The 19,276-nt window shown below is 32.2% G+C and overlaps 2 protein-coding genes across 2 annotated transcripts; both read right to left on the bottom strand.

The window, feature by feature from the left end:
- Positions 1-893: 893 nt before the first annotated feature.
- LOC134693400 (putative adhesion G protein-coupled receptor E4P) lies at positions 894-2,277 on the bottom strand. The gene has a single exon (XM_063554213.1). It carries the CDS (start codon positions 1,999-2,001, stop codon positions 997-999), a length of 1,005 nt encoding a protein of 334 aa, XP_063410283.1. The 5' UTR covers positions 2,002-2,277; the 3' UTR covers positions 894-996.
- On the bottom strand, positions 2,276-18,048 carry LOC134692320 (uncharacterized). Its single transcript, XM_063552771.1, has 4 exons — positions 17,970-18,048; positions 12,878-12,954; positions 4,577-6,056; positions 2,276-2,617 (listed from the first exon to the last, which is right to left on the bottom strand). Exons 2-4 carry the CDS (start codon positions 12,889-12,891, stop codon positions 2,276-2,278), a joined length of 1,836 nt encoding a protein of 611 aa, XP_063408841.1. The 5' UTR covers positions 12,892-12,954; positions 17,970-18,048.
- Positions 18,049-19,276: the final 1,228 nt, after the last annotated feature.

Below are 19,276 nucleotides of genomic sequence, written 5' to 3'. Positions count from 1 at the left end.
AAAGTCCTGGTAGCACCTTATAGATCCTTATAGTTAGGAAGTTTTCGTCTGTTGCATTTCCATTGACATTGAAATCATTTTCATGGTTCAGTGGAATATTTTGTAATGTTAAATCTTCTCATTATAAGTAATAAGACACTTTAGCTGACAGGCGTCATCTGACCTTGACCTCATTTTCATGGTTCAGTGGTCAAAGTTAAGTTTTGAGTTTTGGGCTTTATTTCTAATACTATATGCAATAGATTAAATATATTTTGTGTATTGAAATATTATGACGTGAAAACAAGTCTGGCATGTTTTATTTGACATTGCACTCATTTTCACGGTTCATTGCGCAGTGTAAAGTTTTTGTGGTTTTTTTTCTTTCTTAAACTTCAAGCAATGGATCAACTATATTTTATGTTTGGAAGGATTGTAGGCTATATATGTCTGTCTTGCAGGTATCCTCTGACCTTGACCTCGTATTAGTGGTTCATTGGTCAATGTTAAGTTTTCATGGTTAAGTTTGGTTCTTAGCTTCTATAAGCAAAAGGTCAACTGTATTTAATGCATAGAATAATTTAAGGTGTACATGTCTGCGTAGCCTAGTTCATCTGACTTTGACCTCACTTTCATGTTTCATTGATAAATGTGTATTTTGTTTTGTTAATTCTGTATCTTAAAAACTCTTAGCAAAAGCTACATGTCAAATAAATTGAGTTTATGCAATGATTGTCAGGTGTACATGACATTGATTGTATTTCTCGTTTGGTTTATCTGACCTTGGCCCCATTTTTTTAATCATGTTTAGTTTATGTGATAGTTGTAGGAATGCTTTATATGTAGGACTATCAGTAGAGTATCAATGGTTTGTAAAGAAGGCGAGACATTTCAGCGTGATACATGACTATTAAAATTTATTCAATAATAAAGTTTTTAACTTTGTGAATATTTGGATTTCGTCATATTTCGTCATTGCAGTGTTTTGTTCTTCTTTAGTGTTTAGTCTCTGATGCTTTACTCATTAGTGGTATTTGTAAGGCATATTGGTAAACGTGTTGATTGCGATCCACTGTTTCCTGGATGTGGACTTGTTTCTCCACACATTGTCTTGTACAGCGTAAGCACACGATTATTGCAGGTAAAAGAAATGAAAATAAAAACTCCTTGTAAGGCATGCAGTACTGAAACTATGTTGGAAAAAGCTGAAGTTATTAAAAACGAATCAATTATCTGTAAAACCCAGGATATTCCTGTGATTGAAAATAATTTAAGGTACACTGTAAAATACACACGATCTATTTTCGTCGAATGTTCGGTTCGAAACTTTGGTCTAGTTGCAATTTTTACTGAAGTAAACACAAAGAATAGTATGTTTGCGACACACACAAGTGAAACTGGTATAACAAATGTAACAATTATAGAAATTGGTTGGCTTATAAAACACATCAATTCACCGTATCCAACAGATCCATCGTTTGCGATGATTGTATTAATAACAATATTCAAACCCACAATTATCGCTGGAATGCCATACGAATATACTATGTACAATTTAATGTTTAATTTTTCATTTGAACTGATGATTGTTTTATTCGTGAACACTTTGTACATATGGTAAGAGCATATATTTAAGCATCCAAATGTTACTAACCAAAAATAATGTAAGACTATGCCTATTATTTTACATAATATTTCCAACTCGGTCTCGAAAACCCCAAACTGTAAAATAGTATGTGCCCAGAACATTGCAAATATCAAACACATATTATTTTTTCCTGGAACAGTTCGTAGCGTAGGAAACAAGCAATATGTCTGGAATGTAACAAACAAGCATAATACAGAAATCAACGTACATATTCTTAAAATTATTCCCCAAAAGTCTATTTGCTCTTTCTGTGCTGACTGTATGGACATCACCCGTTCAAATGTGTCTAAGCATACTCTTGCTGTTTTAAATGTCGTTAAGATAAACTGATCTTCTGTTAACTGTAATCCATTTTTCAAAAACGTAAGATTCATACTGAGTCTATCAATTTCAAATTCTGATGATTTTAATTCTACCTGATTGCATGTTAAAAGATTTGTAACCTGCGAATGTACAAATAAATCTGGACTAGCTTCACGGTACCTCTTTGCATATGTCTGTTTCCTGAAACATTTGTTAGTAAATCCACTCTTCCTTATTAAACTATACGTATTGAACGCTTCACTGACTGGATAAGTATGAAAAGTATATGTAGCTCCTTCGTGGGTTACATTGAATTGAGAATTCAGATTTTGTAGCAGGATTATTTCAATTGACATATTCTGGTATAAAAATAGTAAGCTGACCAACAAGAATTATTTCAGTACCATTTTCCCATGTTGTTCCAGTGCCGCAGCTTAAATCTGTCAGTAAAAGTGATGATTCGGTGCAAGAGTTCATTTTAAATTCCAATTTTCTATATAGATGCATTTGAAAAAACGTATCAATGGATTGTAAAAATAAACGAGTCGAGTTTATCGTTTCTGTTAGTAAACTTTTCATACCGACGGCTAATATATATCCAAGATTAGTAGATGTTGGAAGAAGTGGAATACAAGAGTCATTAATCAAAATTCTACCTGGATAGCACTTCAAGTTCCGACATTCACCCTGAAATTAAACAATATGAATACAGCGCCTCCCTTAAAAAAATTAACGGTACCAATTTTCTTGCTCCAGATGCGCATTTTCACAATACATGTCTCTTCAGTGATGCTCGTGGCCAAAATATTTGAAATCCAAAGCTTATATAAAAGACGAAGAGCTATAATCCAACAGGTCCAAAAAGTATAGCCAAATCCGTGAAAGGAATCAGAGCTTTGCATGAGGGAGATACATTCCTTAATTTATAATAATTTCTATCATTAAGTAACAGCAAATTTTAATAACACAAAAATCCGTATTTTCATGCCAGTACCGAAGTACTGGCTACTGGGCTGGTGATACCATCGGGGACTAATAGTCCACCAGCAGAGGCATCAACCCAGTGGTAGTAATAAATGTCTAAATTATTAGAACGTTTTCGACAGATGCTTCATCGTTGTTCAGTTATTAAATGTTAAACCAGTCTTACCTGATAAAGCTTCTTTATTCTTATTGAATACTTTATTTTAATACACCAAACGAGTGATTCAGTGACTCAATGATAATTGAAAAATTGAAATGTGTTGAGATACACTGACAAGGCCAAAAGACAAACAAGTGCACAAAACGCTACACAGAAAACGAAACACTGAATCCCAACACATTAGTAATGCAATGGAATAAGGGACGACATCAAAAGATCAATGGAGGATAAAAAAAAAATTAAATCAAATAGTTTGGGATGGGGTGGGGGGTCGGGGGGGGGGGTAAAATTCTGCAAGTTTTGTATATCTAAAATCGATTTTTACATATATCCCTTTTGGTTAATCAATTATTCCCAAATTAAGTTCAGAAGGGGCTGGGGTGGTGGGTTGCAGTTAAAAAAACTATGTGAATTAAGTTTTTTTATCCTTCATTAAACTTTTGATGTCGTCCCGAAATACCTTTCTGTATCACTTTTTATTTATCCATACATTTGGTTCCATGAATGAAGATTAGAAAGAAAGAAACAGAATCCTATGAAATCAAGAAGGAGCGAGAAAAAGTTTTTTTTTTATTGAGTTAAGTCTGCCAATTGATATTTTATCGTGTGTTTTTCTATGTTGTGATGTTATGCTATTGTTTCAGAAAAAGGGAGAAGGTTTGGATCCATTAAAACGTTTAATCCCGCTGCAAATGTTTGCACCTGTCCTAAATCAGGAATCTGATGTACAGTAGTTGTCGTTTGTTTATGTAATATATACGTGTTTTTCGTTTCTCGTTTTGTTTATATAGATTAGACCGTTGGTTTTCCCGTTTGAATGGTTTTACACTAGTAAATTTGGGGCCCTTTATAGCTTGTTGTTCGGTGTGAGCCAAGGCTCCGTGTTGAAGGCCGTACTTTAACCTATAATGGTTTACTTTTTAAATTGTTACTTGGATGGAGAGTTGTCTCATTGACACTCACACCACATCTTCCTATATCTAATCAGCATAATCGTAATTAAACATAATACCTGTAACGAGTCATATTTTTCAATGCTGTTCTAAAAGAAGGACAATCAAATCCATAATGACATAAGGTGGACGTCACTCAATTGAGAACTAAATACTTCTTTTTGGAACTTCATTGGGTGTAAAAGTGTTGACCGTGAGCACATTTTTAGAATGAAGCGCGGGAATATTTTAGCTATGATCTTAAAAACACAAATTTTACATTTTTTAAAATTTTAATTCACCTGTACACTTTATTGTGGGACCACGCGTTATCATGAATGATAAGTTTAATTGAGTAAGGCAATTGCTTAAGGAATAACACGTGATGTGCAGTTAGCCAACCAGAATAAAGTTTTATAATGAAACATACATCTAATGCCATTATTTTAGAATGAATGAAACAGTAAAAAGTCAAACCATATGTAAAGAAAACAATCACCAATCGCTTGGTTTCTTTTCTTATTTGATTTACGACTTTGAATAAATTGAAATGAAGTTTAAAGTTCTTACCGTTTCCTGGATAAACACATCATCACAACTGCTTTCATTTGAACTGTCTAATTTGTTTTCATAACTTGTTAATTGTAATGTAAATAAGACTCGGAATGAAGGCAAACCATTTGGTGGTGGTCTGTGAGTTGTTATTATGTGACTACTTGAAAACAAATATGAATATTCATTATATTGTCTACACAACTCATTTTTATACGGTGCCTCATTCGCAATAGCAGGAAGAGTTAAACAAAGATGTTCAATTGTATTAAAATCATACATCGACGATTTCAAAGTCATATTGCATGATGAAATTAACGTTTCATTATGACGATTAGGGTGCCAATTGAGACAGAAAATTGTAGAAAATGTCGAAGTGTTCATATTTTCACATACATATTTGATATCTGGATCAATTCTGTGCCACCGTCTAGTAACGTTACTTTTGTTAAACATTATTTCCACACCCTTCCTTCTCGCTGGATTTACAGGTTTTGGTGGTCGACTTGATAACTGACATTTATTTCTCATAGCGAAATTCACTAGGTCATTATTCACATGATTCACTATACCATTGTTACATATGTAACAATAAATATTTCTAAACGGAAGTACGATTGTAGATGACATACCCATTTTGCATGCTTGTTCTAAATTTGAATCATTATGCCGCCATAGACCGGTTATGTTACATTGAGAAATAATATTATCTTGGTTGCGTGGAGGGTTGCATATAAAACAGAATATGTTCTTGAAAAAGGGATAACTTTTCTGATTATATGTCTCACACGCTTTTTGAATATCTGAATCATACTTTTTCCATGTTCCAGTAATATTGCATTTTTGAACTCGTATTTCATCCACTGAGATACATATCGGTAAATCACGTGTTGGAATATCGGTGTGGAATCCGATATTACATCTTTTGGCATTAACAGTATTAAGGATTTCTTCATATGACGATAGGAAATTGAAATCTGCGAAATCGGTACATTGAATTTCCAGCTTCCAATTAATTAGATTTTCTTTAGTTTCATTATGACACAACGCACAATAAATATTTCTATAAATCAAATTATTTCTTGTAGAAGTAACCGGTGAATTTTGTATTTTATCTATTAGCTCGTCGTTCTTCTTTTCGCATAGATACATTGTTTTGTTGTCGGCAAAGGATGGACAAGTATCAACCATTAGAACTGAAGTACTGTTTTTATAAGGACTTTTTTCTACAATGTTTGTGTTTGTGCATTTTAAGGGATAAGAAAAATAGAAATCGGGACAACAGTTCCCCTGCGAAAAACATTGTTTGTCACAGTAACAAGGAGGGCATTCAGATATGTTGAACCTCTTGATTATATCCGATTGTGTAGCATGTGTAGAACGACCACAAAGTTTAGATCCACAAATGTTAGTATACACTTCGATAACATGCGAAATATTCAGCGAGTGAACCTCTAGTATAAATAGTAGTAAAAGCAGAAAAGCCATGTCTTTGAACCTGTAAAATATTTTGAAAACAAACAATCATTTGTAATGATATTCAGGGTTATCATTTAAATTATTTTTTGATTCTGGTGTTATTTTTTGTCTAGATAACATGTTTGTAATGCTCATCTTTGATCTTTAACTTTGTATTTGTTTGGCTTTTTAATATTTCGATATGAGCGTGACTGATGAGTCTTGTGTAGACGAAAAGCGCGTCTGGCGTACTGAATTATAATCCTGGTACTTTTAATAACTATTTTAAGATATATCATCTTATAAATAAAATATAAACAGGGATACGTGTCATCAAAGAAATAAAATTAAGAAAAATACAAAAAAAATTGCATCGCTTGTTTGTATACCCTGTTACACCTTGTACGTCAGGAAAATTGAAATTCCTTAATGGTTGAACAGAACGTTTTAGATTGACGTTAGTGCAAACATAGTTGCCAAAACAATGCACATACAACTTTATAAGTATAAGCTATAAAATTAAAAGATATGGTATAATTCTAAAAGACAACTATCATTTAAGGAAAATGAATAAAATCATCAACGCCTACAAGTAATGTATAGCAGTATGCTATAAGGATGTTAATACCATATAATAAACTTTCAAAAGCCTTGTGAAAAGGGAAATAATTTTTAGTTTCAAAGGTACCAGATTTATCGTATTTTAAGAAATTTAAACGCCATTCAAAGTATAACATGGTACCTTTATTAACTATCAACACCACTTGGTCGATGCCACTGCTGGCGGACGTTTCGTCACAGAGTGTAACATCAGCCCAGTAGTCAGCCTGTTGGTGTTGACATGCATATTAATCATATGGACATGTTTATAAATTAATTGTTTGCATAAGTATTATTTTTTGGAATACTTAGGATTTTCTTATACTAGGCAATTGTTGGAATTGTGGATCCTCAATGCTCTTTTACTTTATACATGTACTGTTTGTTGTTCGCATTTTCACTCTTTTGATCTGATGAGTTTTAAGTAGACGAATCGCGCGTCTGGCGTATCAAATTGTAACATGGTACCTTTGATAACTCATTATATGTTTATCCCTAATAATGTTTCATAATCTAATATTTAAGAATCATCCAGTAAAAAAGTTTTGAAGCCTCTCCAGAATCCATAGCACACTAGTTTACATGAACCGAACATGATTGATCGAGGCATGTTATTTAGTTAAACAAAATCGTTATTCGCCTAAATTCACCAGTGCCGCATTAAGCAAACTCATATATAATCATTTTCATCTGAGGATGTTGCGTAATCTCTCAGCTGATTTGTTTTCTTTTTAATTTATTTGGACGATCAATTTTACTGTTTGATAGGTAATGTATATGAATGAACGAAATATGTTTTATATATTTTACTTAAAACTTGAAATATTAAAGGTAGGAAGCCATCTAATGGATAAGTTGATTGCAACCGTTCAACACATGGCCAGCTTGTGATGTTTTTTTTTCACTACCAATTTGCTTACGAAAGAGATATCTTTTATAACAAAATGATAATTATAGCTCTTTATCGATTAATTAAATAGTGATTGCTAGATAGTTTTATTATATAGGCTTTCAATCTTTCACGTGATTCTCAACATACAGCTGACATGATGTCCTGGTCAGTCAATATTTAATAAAATTATGACATCAGACATGTGATGATTAACAATAAACTACCCAGTTATTTAAAAGTCATCACATAAACTGGGAATAATATGTTTCTGGATTTTATGATTAAAAAAATAAATAAAGCAGACGCTCATGGGACTAATGCAAGGCAAAGATTATTACTTTTATTTGCAACAAACTTAAATTCCAGATAGGGAGGCTCGAGAGTCTAAAATTTTCAGAAAAAAATCAAACATTTGTTTTTCATTGCAAATTTCATTTAATACCTTTAGTAAACAACCAGTGTTGGCTCCAGATGACTTTAGAATGTAGATGTCATTGCAAAGGCTCAAAATTATCTCCCTTTGATGCAAACATGCATTCTATTTTTTGAAATCAAAATTGAAATATCTTTTCTAATTCATCGGTGACCTATATTTTTTATTTTAATTTTGTTTTAATTTGAAAATCAAATGAATTTTATAATAATTGTCACACGATGATGACTGCTGTACCCATATTTTGTCTATTTTATTTATTACAGGGGCGGATCCAGCCATTTAAAAAAGGGGGTTCCAACTATATGTTCCCATTCAAATGCATTGATCGGCAAAAAAAGGGGGGTCCAACCCCTGCTATAAAACCAGGTTTAATCCACCATTTTCTACATTTGAAAAAAAATGTATTTTAAAACTTTTACTGTGGTCGAACTTAACAATGTCAGACCTTTCAAAATTGATCATTAGAAGATAGATCACATCATGGTTGATCGCGAAAGAAGAAGTACTTCGTGCGCAGCCACCATTCAAACGGATAACCGCATCTTAACGTCTTCTGATTCCTACCATAAGTCGACTAATTTCTTGCTAAGATAGCAGCAACCATTCCTGACAAAGGGTATTTAATGACGTGTTTAAACTGGGGTGTTCTTTCGTGCACTAAGCGCCCAATAGTGTCGCATATATGCTCGATATTGTTCAAATTCGGACTACGATGGAGCCAAGGAAGGTAAACCGAATTCCATTGGAACAATGGATCTTCCTCCACGATGCTAATTTCCAACTTTGGCGAGCTCTGCACTATATTGGATACGGGAAACTGTTTGTCTGTTCGTAGGTAAAGGTCCCCGAAATGGTCTTATCGCACGATAACCATGCAGTAGCTATGAGCCGATCTCGAACAGTTCTTGATTAAAGGCTAATGTATGGTCATCACTCCCTTTTTAGGATGTTATTGTTTACAATGGGTTTCCTTCTGACCAACTATCATTATGCTTGATTTTCCCTAGCAGATGTTATAAGGGGTCTTCTTGATCTCGGAAGGTCTTAAATATCGTTTGTTGCCTTATTTTTATTCTCAAAACGACTTATAGTGGAATGGTGATGACCAACAATACGTGCAATTGTCACAGAGACATACCTGCTTCTCTCATGCTGATTATCTGCCAACTTGCTGCAGTTATGAATTGTGGATGACCAATTACAAGTTGTCAATTACATAACTTTATAAACTTGGTCATTTAAAGTGTTGAAAACAATAAGGATAAAACATCTGTTTTATTGTTTAGGAGTAGAGTAGCTGCATGCACAGATAAGAACTTATCGAGTCGATATATTTGGATAAAACACAGGTGATATTTAAATAATGTTTATCTAGTTCTATATCAACAAATTATATCTCATAAACATATAAAGAGTGATTTTTTAATTTTAATTTCAATTTGGTGTTGCAATACTTTTTCCATGTGTATATAATTGACAAGATCACGAAACGAGCATAGTTTTTAACTTTATGCAGTGTTGCACTTAATCATGGAAGTTTTGAAGCCGATTTACGAATATATACAAGACAAGAGTTAAAAATTAAAAACTGAAAATCTATGTCTTCGGATCATTCAAAGAATGTTATTTGATATTATTTTAATCTTTTTATTCTCGAATTCAAAGGGGTGAAAAAGTGGTCTTATCACACGTTTATCTTTGATATGGAATTAGTAAATGGAATACCACGATATCGACAAAGAATATATATATATAGATTTTAACAGAATCCATAACAAACACATCTTACCTTCACGATCAAGCGTACTGTTTTTACAGTTTTTAATTCACATATAGATATTTCCCGGAACACTTTGATATATCATTCAAGGATGGTTACACCTGATACCAACAAGTTTGTTCAGTTGTTATATTACATGTATAACTCGAAGGTAAACTGCTTTACTTTGTAGTCCATGCATGTAACAGATGATCAACAATTTATGTAATAATAAGCAGCTGATGTAAACTTGTAAACATGCAGTTATTTCTCAAGGGGTATTTCCTGAAACACTGTATTTAAACTATATCGGATCCACAAATTAGATTTATATAAAATTACATAAACACAATCGCTTATTTCTTGACTATTTGTTCATCTTTCGGAAGTTTTAACGATGATTCCATCTAAAGAATGAAACCAAGGAAAAATCAATCATTTTACAGCATACATATCTTAGCTCGCGTTATTTATACACACAGTCTCTAATAGTTATGAAAGGTACAAGGAATATATTTTATTTTAATACGACAGACGAACGTTGCGTCTACCTAAGACTCAGCAGTGACTCTCAGATAAAAATAGTTATAAAGTCAAACTTTTATGAATCTTGATTATATGATTGCTCTGTATGCATATTTGTATTAGATGTGTTAGAAAAGTCGACACTACTGCTGGCGCTCGTGTTGGATGAAGATTAATACGATATGATATATAGGGGTCATCTCCAAAAGTTTAAATACTCTCTCATATTTTGTTATACCTGTATGGGTGTGTTTGATACCACTGTAAGGCGTAATTATTTTTAGCAAGACATACGCATTGTATGTGACTTTTAAAACTAATCACGTGGAATATTGAAAAAAAGTATATTCACACATGCAAATTGGTATTATTTGATTAAAGGAATATATATAAAATTATTAAAAAAAAAATCTTAATTATTTTTCGTTGAAAAGGGGGGCAATGCTTGTTTCTATTTTCTTTTCAGAATCAACAAATGCTAAATGACTTGCAAATCCACTAAAGGAAGAAGATATAGTATGTCTTCGCCTTTACTCCTAGGAGACTCAAACTATTGTTTTATTCTCATTTAGTGACGATTTTTTCCCCAATATATTATAATGAAACATTTTTTTTTTAAATATTCCTTGTTCATAAGATAAAAGCATGATGCTTATATGCCAACGTAAATACAAGATTTTGTGGGCTCTCGTCTTATAACATAAGCATTGTTTAATTGGGTAGAATTTGTTTAATACGAAAATAAATCATGTTGTCTTTCAACAAGTCCAGCACATAATTCAACAATTTGATAAAGTTCATTTCTGCGATGTCTCCATAAAGTTCCAACAACTCTAAATGTCTTAAGACGCCTTATTGCATGTTCAACGTACACCCGACACGTAGACATTCTTCTATTAAATTTCTTACATTTTCTTTCTCCCTCGGCGTTCTCCGTCTCAATTGATGTCTGCTTTATGGAGTAACAATAGGTGCACGATCTGCATAAATTTTATCGGCTAAAATGACATAATTTGGCGGAAAATCTAATTCTAAATTAGTCCCAATATTTGGTATTGTTTAATTGGGTGGAATTTGTTTAATACGAAAATAAATCATGTTGTCTTTCAACATGTCCAGCACATAATTCAACAATTTGATAAAGTTCATTTCTGCGATGTCTCCATAAAGTTCCAACAACTCTAAATGTCTTAAGACGCCTTATTGCATGTTCAACGTACACCCGACACGTAGACATTCTTCTATTAAATTTCTTACATTTTCTTTTTCCCTCGGCGTTTTCCGTCTCAATTGATGTCTAGCTGCTATATGGAGTAACAATAGATGCACGATCTGCATAAATTTTATCGGCTAAAATGACATAATTTGGCGGAAAATCTAATTCTAAATTAGTCCCAATATTTGGTAACAGATTGAATTGTTGAGCATCGTTTTGATGGCCAAGAAAGCCACTTTTAACAAGGCGTATATGATTTTCATTGTCCACTACAATTTGTGTATGGATACAATGAACATGGCAATGTCCAGAGTAATATTCCTCCTGCGGTTCTACTTGAGACCTGTATATGGCATGGGAGGTTCCATCAATGGCTGCTAAAGCAGTAGGAATGTTTGACCAGTTCCCATGTAACTGAAGCCATTGTTGACGGCTATATTTGGTGAATATATTTCCCATAAAATTGGTATAAGGGCTCTTATATGGGGTGAGGATGGAGGGGATTAGGGGTGTATTTTAATGTTTCTGCTATTTGTTTTGAACTATTTTTTCTATCTTTTTAATTTACTTTCAGCTGTTCTACTATCAGTGTGCTAAAAAAAACAATTTAATATAAAAACGTAAATATGAGAAGTCATGCGTTATACGACTATGTCCTTTTTACCATTTGTTTACAAAACGTAAAACAAGATTAATATGATAATTGATAAAAAAAAATATAAAAATTTAAACTATTTTACTTTTTTTTACATGATATTTGATCGTCTTCTGTGTTATTTATTAAAAAACTGCTGCAAGTAAACATCCACGGTATCAAACACACCCATACAGGTCACAAAATAAAGGATAGTATTTAAACTTTTAGAGATGACCCCTGTATATCATATTGTATTAATCTTCATCCAACACGAGCGCCAGCAGTAGTATCAACTTTTCTAACACGTCTATTACAATGACATAATATCTACTATACCACGTATGCATCACTACCTTTCAAATTATTGGGTACTACTCAGTAGCGACCCAGATGGCTGTAACTCCATGAAAACGTTTCTGTCGCACGAAAAAATTCAGTGTTATTCTATATACCTATCGTTAGTTATTCAAATGTACATTTTCTCCGATTATGTACAGCCAATAAATGTAGTTTCAATTACTTACAAACTGTTTCTTATTGATTACATTTTTGTTTCGTAATTCTTTAAATTAAAAAAAAAATAAGGATTTTCTTATCCCAGGAATATATTACGGAAGCCGTATTTGACACACCTTTTTTGAATTTTGGATCCTTAATGCTCTTCAACTTTTTACATGTTTGCTTAATAAATATTTTGATATGAGCGTCGTTGAGTCTTTTGCAGACGGAACGCGCGTCTGACGTACAAAATTATAATCCTGGTACCTTTGGTAACTATTCTGATATTCTAACTTACCTTAGTACTAGCATACAGTTCCAAAGAACAATAACATGTGGTTGAGAAGTTCACTAAATTAATGAATAAAACAGCATCTATGAAAACATAAAACATTTAAAGTTTTCAGTTACGCTTCAAATCATCAATCTCTGCATGCTTTGAGAAAAAAATTCATAATCTTTATTTTCACAATCCAACCACATCTAGTCAACAATTTCTAGATAAATCATTTATAAAAACATTTGTGTCTTTACAGCTAGAACATGCATGACGACCGGATTGTTGTAGATGAATTGTAATAATTTACTTGCTTTGTTTTATGGATGTTAGAAATACTATTGCGCAAAAATATGATATTGTACGTCATGGACATAATGATCAGTGGCAAATTATATTCTTACTCTTGAATAAGTATCCACAATATCAACAATATTTATCATTTATTTTGTTTATCAAGCAATAAGTATAACATATCTGAAAAGATATTTTTTGTATTTAACATTTAGTCAGTTAGATAAGTTAGATTAAAATTGTGATAACAAATAAGAAGATTCAGATTTTGATATTGTACCAGGTGCACAGTTTGTTGAAATGTATTCTTTTGTAGGGAATCTCGATATCGGATATATGAACAGCAGTAATTTCTTATTTTATGATTAATCCAAAACTACATTTTTGTCGAGCCTGTGACTTTTGTCGCAAAAACCTCGACATAGGGAAAGTGATCCGGCAGCGCAGTGCAAGCTAACTGTTTAAAAGCTTTATATTTAAGAAGGTGGAAGACCTTGATGCTTCATAGATATAGGAAGATGTGGTGTTAGTGCCAATGAGACAACTCTCCATCCAAACAACAATTCAAAAATTAAACCATTATAGGTTAAAGTGCGGCCTTCAACACGGAGCCTTGGCTCACACCGAACAACAAGCTATAAAGGGCCCCAAAATAACTAGTGTAAAACCATTCAAACGGGAAAACCAACGGTATAATCTATATAAACAAAACGAGAAACGAGAAACATGTATATAGTACATAAACAAACGACAACTACTGTACATCAGATTCCTGACTTGGGACAGGTGCAAACATTTGCAGCGGGATTAAATGTTTTAATGGGCCCAAACCTTCTCCCTTTTTCTGAAACAATAGCATAACATCACAACTTATAAAAACATACGATAAAATATCAATTGGCAGACTTAACTCAATCATATTTGTATATATCGATGCCTTATGGACGAAGTTTCCGTATGTCTCATTTGCATAGCTCAGAGGCTACTTGAAAAAAAGTTTTGTAATCTTAATTACTTTCATGTTATGAGTAATGGGTGCGTGCCCGTCACACATTTTTTTCACTTGACCTCAATCTCATTTCATAGATCAGTAAACAAGGTTAAGTTTTGGTGGTCAAATCCATATCTCAGGTACTATAAGCAATAGGTCTTGTATATTTGATGTATGGAAGGATTGTAAGGTGTACATGGCAGGTGTCATCTGACCTTGAGCTCATTTCATGGTTCAGTGGTTATAGTTTTTTGTGTTTTGAGCTGTTTTATTTTTACTGTATGCATTATGTCTTCTTTATTTGGTGCAAAGAATGATTGTCAGGTGTACATGTCCAACTGGCATGGTTCATCTGAACGTGGTCTCATTTTTATGGTTCATTGGTCACTGTTTAGTTTTCTTAGAAACTATAAGGAATAGGTCACTTATGTTTAGTGCATTGAATGATTGTAAGGTGTACATGTATTTCTCGTTTGGTCTATATGACCTGGCCTCATTTTCCTGGATCATGTTAATTCAATGTAGTAGTGGTATCAAAGCTTTTTTATTTAGGACTATCAACATAATATCAATGATTATTAAAGAAGGGGAGACATTTCAGCGTGTGTACTCTTGTTCAAAACAGACATAAACTCTTGTATTAAAATATCAGCAATAAAGTCATACATTTCCAATATATTCTCCTGTTTAATAAATAACGCTTGATTACAAATTCGAAACAAAATGCAAATCAAGTTTAACAAAAAACGTTCGCTACCTCTAAAACGGCACACCTCATTCAAAGATTGTTTTTGCTATACATTTCAAAATATTGAGAAGAAAAACACATTAGAAGAGTAAATTTACATCATTGTTCTACTGTACTAGAAAATGGAATTTTGTCTGAAACCGTAATTTTGACTCAAACATCACCATCTGGAAAGTTTGAAGGAGGAGACATTCAGGCGTGTAATCCGTTCATTCACGTATCCACAGCGGAAATTTTAGTTTAATCTATTCATAGCCTTGAATAAATCTACGGGCCCACATAGAAAAAAGTAAAATTACCAAAAAACCCAACTACAAGGAAAATTCTAAACGGAAAGTTCCTTAGCAAATGACTAGGCCAAAAACGCTAAAACATCAAACGAATTAGCAGTCACTGTCCTTCCTGACCTTCTTGCATTTTTTTTGTAGTAAACGGGAGATAAAACCTGGTTTCATAGCTAGCTAAACCTCTTAATTGTACGACAGTTGCATACAATTACATTATATTGACAACGGAGTGTGAACTTAATAAAAAGACATAAAAGGAAAAAAGATAAAAAAAAATATGGGTTCAGTAGTCAACTTTGTGTTAAACTCTTAATAGGTTTAAATAAACCAAGATGTCAACACAGAAAACAATAAGGTATATCGAAATGACGACAATGGGGAATTCATCCATAAAAGTGAAAATTCAGAAGTTTTGTAAATATTAATCAATTTCAAATTAATGAATAGAAAACATAAACATCAAAGACGTAATATTTGTTTTCATGTACTGTAAGAGTACACTTCCCACCAAAAAAAACATGCAACAGTGTTCTTTATTTTTTGGTTGAAAATACGGTCAAAGATTCGGTACCCGTCTGTCCACTTTTCCGAATGTTTAATTCATATCAGTGATAACGATGAAATATCGACATTTGCCATTTAGCTGATAACTGCCTTGATTTATAAAAAAGAGATATATCATAATAAAGCGTTTTCTTTTGACTTTCATTAAGACTTTTATGTCTGGATTAGGCATTTTCACTATGAAAAAGGATCGACATCCGATTGAACTATAGACCGAAAGAATATATAAACAGAAAGGTAGAATACAATGATAAACTATAACGAGTAAATCGACGTATCTTCTTTTCATAAAAAAATAACTATCACAACGAGTATGTTCAATATTTACATTTCAAAATATGTATTTTTTAACTCATTTAGGTTTAGAAATGTTTGCATACTATCGTACGAAAACGTTGAGTGGAGTAGAGTTTTTGAGTAGACTAAGTTATGGATCTAGGTTAAAAGAGTATTCAAGTGGGCCATTGGTTTAAAACTTGTACGACAAGATTGAGTAGAGCGCAGTACAGTGCAGTCATGGATTTGTGTACAATTTTAACATTAATTTTTTAATCAACAATAATTCATCTTATGTATAATTATTTTAAATTGTTTGCCCCTGTTTTTTTATTCTTTCAAAAGTCATTTCTCCTGCGTAGCAGAGCCATGCTAATTATTTCATTTGTCATACTTAGTCTATGCTTCAAAGTTGGACAATGTTCTGGGCAATATTTGACAAGACCTTGGTTGGAGGTGTGCTAAAGGTGTGAATCTGTTTCCACCCTGTTTTAGATTGAATATGATAAATATAGTTTTAATAGTTTTGAAAGGTTAGATATATGAGGGGAGAAAGAGAAGTCGAATTCTTTTTTTAAATGTGTCACATGGTTCAAATGACATATCTGTAAAAGCAAACTATTACTGTGTTCCATGATTAACAGTAGGTGGTTGTCATCATCTGTTAGTTTTGGTTGTACATTGCAATAAGTTACTCTAGTAATGCATCATTACACACAATTAGATTGCATCAATATGAACCTAAGGGTTAAATTTTTATCCGAAGAGATTTTCTCACAGTTTCTTATGCATTAAAACCTAACTTCTGTATATACAAATCTAGCTGTTAGAAATGAACTAGGACTTTTGCCATTAGAAACTTTCATAAAAACCCAAACTATGATGTACCTATCTAGATTAAATAATGAAAATCTAAACCCACTTCTTAATGAAGACTTTAAAGTAACTAAAAGTTTAGATACCAAGGGAACATACTCTTGGTATACTTTTGCAAAAAATGTGTCACAAGATATAAATATTGACAATAAACTTATTGAGGAAACTAAAACTTTAAAACAGACTAAAATGTTAAAACCCCAATTAAAAAAAAGTTATATCAACTATTATCAAACTCTTATTGATGATAAAATAAATGAAAATAATAAAATATATCTATATAAATTTCTTAAATCTAATATAATTAACCAAATGCAATACTACCTATCACACCCAAGTAAAGAGACAAGAAAAATGTTAACCAAATTTAGAATAAGCGACCATTGTCTCTTCATAGAAACTGGACGATATACCAAAATACCACGAAATGAAAGAAAATGTAAAATATGTAATATCTTTTGTTATTCAATGAATTTCATTTTTTCTTCAACTGTAAAATAAATAAAAATATAAGAGAAATCTTTCTAAAATATTATATACAAAAATATGCAAATTTTAATACTTTTAATTTTACTGATAAACTCGTGATAATACTTAATCCATCAACACCAAATGATGTAAAAGCAGTTGTTTCTTTTATTAAAGAGTCATTAGAACTGATCAGGAAAGGAGAACAGTAACTGTTTTTATCAAATTTCGTATAATATTGTCGAGTTTTCATTATGTTTCATTATGTTTGTTTGTCAATGTATTTGCCACAACCAAAATTGGTTTTTGTATGTTTTGCAAATAAAGATATATATATATAATTGGTTACATTTTTAGACGAAACGCGCGTCTGGCGTATATAAAAAAATAGCCCTGGTATGTGAGTTTATTTACATGCACTTTTAACTGATGATATAACAACTTAATTCTAAAAATATGCTGCTTGTCAGAATATTAATATATTATAGTAATCATCTCAAATGTTGCTGTGTCTATTATTTTTAACAATAAAAGCAAGACAAAAGTATGGAAGATTGTAGATTTTACGCGTCTTTTGGTCAAAGAGAACATAATAAAAAACTAACTTACCATTTATTTAGAATCAACTGCATTTATTAACAAGCATAGAAGACATAGCCGCTTTGAATATCCAGCCCTAAATGCGGGCGTAAAAGTCAATAACTGGTTTCCTGGCGACGGCAATGATAGTTCATTCAAATTACATAATTTGATATATCATTTTGTTTTTATTTTCGCTACAGTAATTTTTGTCATGAAATATAATCTGTCTATTTTTCATCATATATATAGTGTACAGCATACTTGTGTGGAAATATGTTTTATATAGGTATCAGACCACCAATCAAAAGTCTCTTTTTGTTCAACCAAATGTTGCAGTTTTCACAGCTTTCTAAATATTTTACCTTAAGTTTAACTTCATAGAAACCAGGTATATCCTGCATTGTACATGTATCAGTTTTCTACATGCTAATTTTCGAAAGATCTCTTAAATCATATAATAAAGAAGAGGTCTTCCTAATAGAGGTACCACAATAAATAACCTCTGGTTTTCTTGAAATCTTGAAAAAGTATATCATAGAGTGCATTAATCCTCCATTTTGAATGCAAACTCACAAACCAGTAAATTTGAGCTCAAAATGGTCTTAATATATTGAGAAATAATAAGATTGGCAAAATAATGAGACAAGGATGTTGTATTCATTTAAGAATCGAGTGCTTCTTTTAGTATATTCTAGGGGTGTTAAATCGTTGACCGAAGTACATTTTGTATGACGCGCTGATGCGCTTCATTCTAACAATGTGCGCACGGTCAACGCTTTTACAACCCTGTGAAATTACTAAAAAAAAAAGCATTGAATATTTTAATCCTGGTTCTTTTGATAACTATTTCGCAATGACAATGGAAAATCGATTTTTATCACTTCTTTCTCTAACTTATGCACTTTTTGTGAAAGCACCTGTCATCAAGAATTTTAAACTTTCTTGGACTATGAAGGTGAATTTAAGTATGACGAACAAACGTTGTTATACAATCAAAATAACGGATTCTCCTGAAACATACATGTTATGTTTAACATAACCGTATTGCTGTCAATAATGACCATATCCGTAACGTTATTGTCTCCGATAATGTGAATAGCCTCAACTACATAGATAACTGTAAACAGCCTAGAGAAAATCATTAACGGGCTCTTTTGACATTTAATGAATTAAAATCGTCATGACAATACAAATAATGAATATGAATATAATGGTGAAATTGTCATTCCTGCGTAAATCTTTCAGACAAAAAGTTATTCATATGTCGATGACACCACTTTCTGTCATTTATCATATTTATGTTATGCATGATCTAAGCGATAGAAAATTCAATT

Source organism: Mytilus trossulus, chromosome 12 (genome assembly GCF_036588685.1).
Source record: "Mytilus trossulus isolate FHL-02 chromosome 12, PNRI_Mtr1.1.1.hap1, whole genome shotgun sequence".
Taxonomy (NCBI): domain Eukaryota; kingdom Metazoa; phylum Mollusca; class Bivalvia; order Mytilida; family Mytilidae; genus Mytilus; species Mytilus trossulus.
Note: the sequence above shows the minus strand (reverse complement) of the source record. Positions and strands in the feature narration are given on the sequence as shown.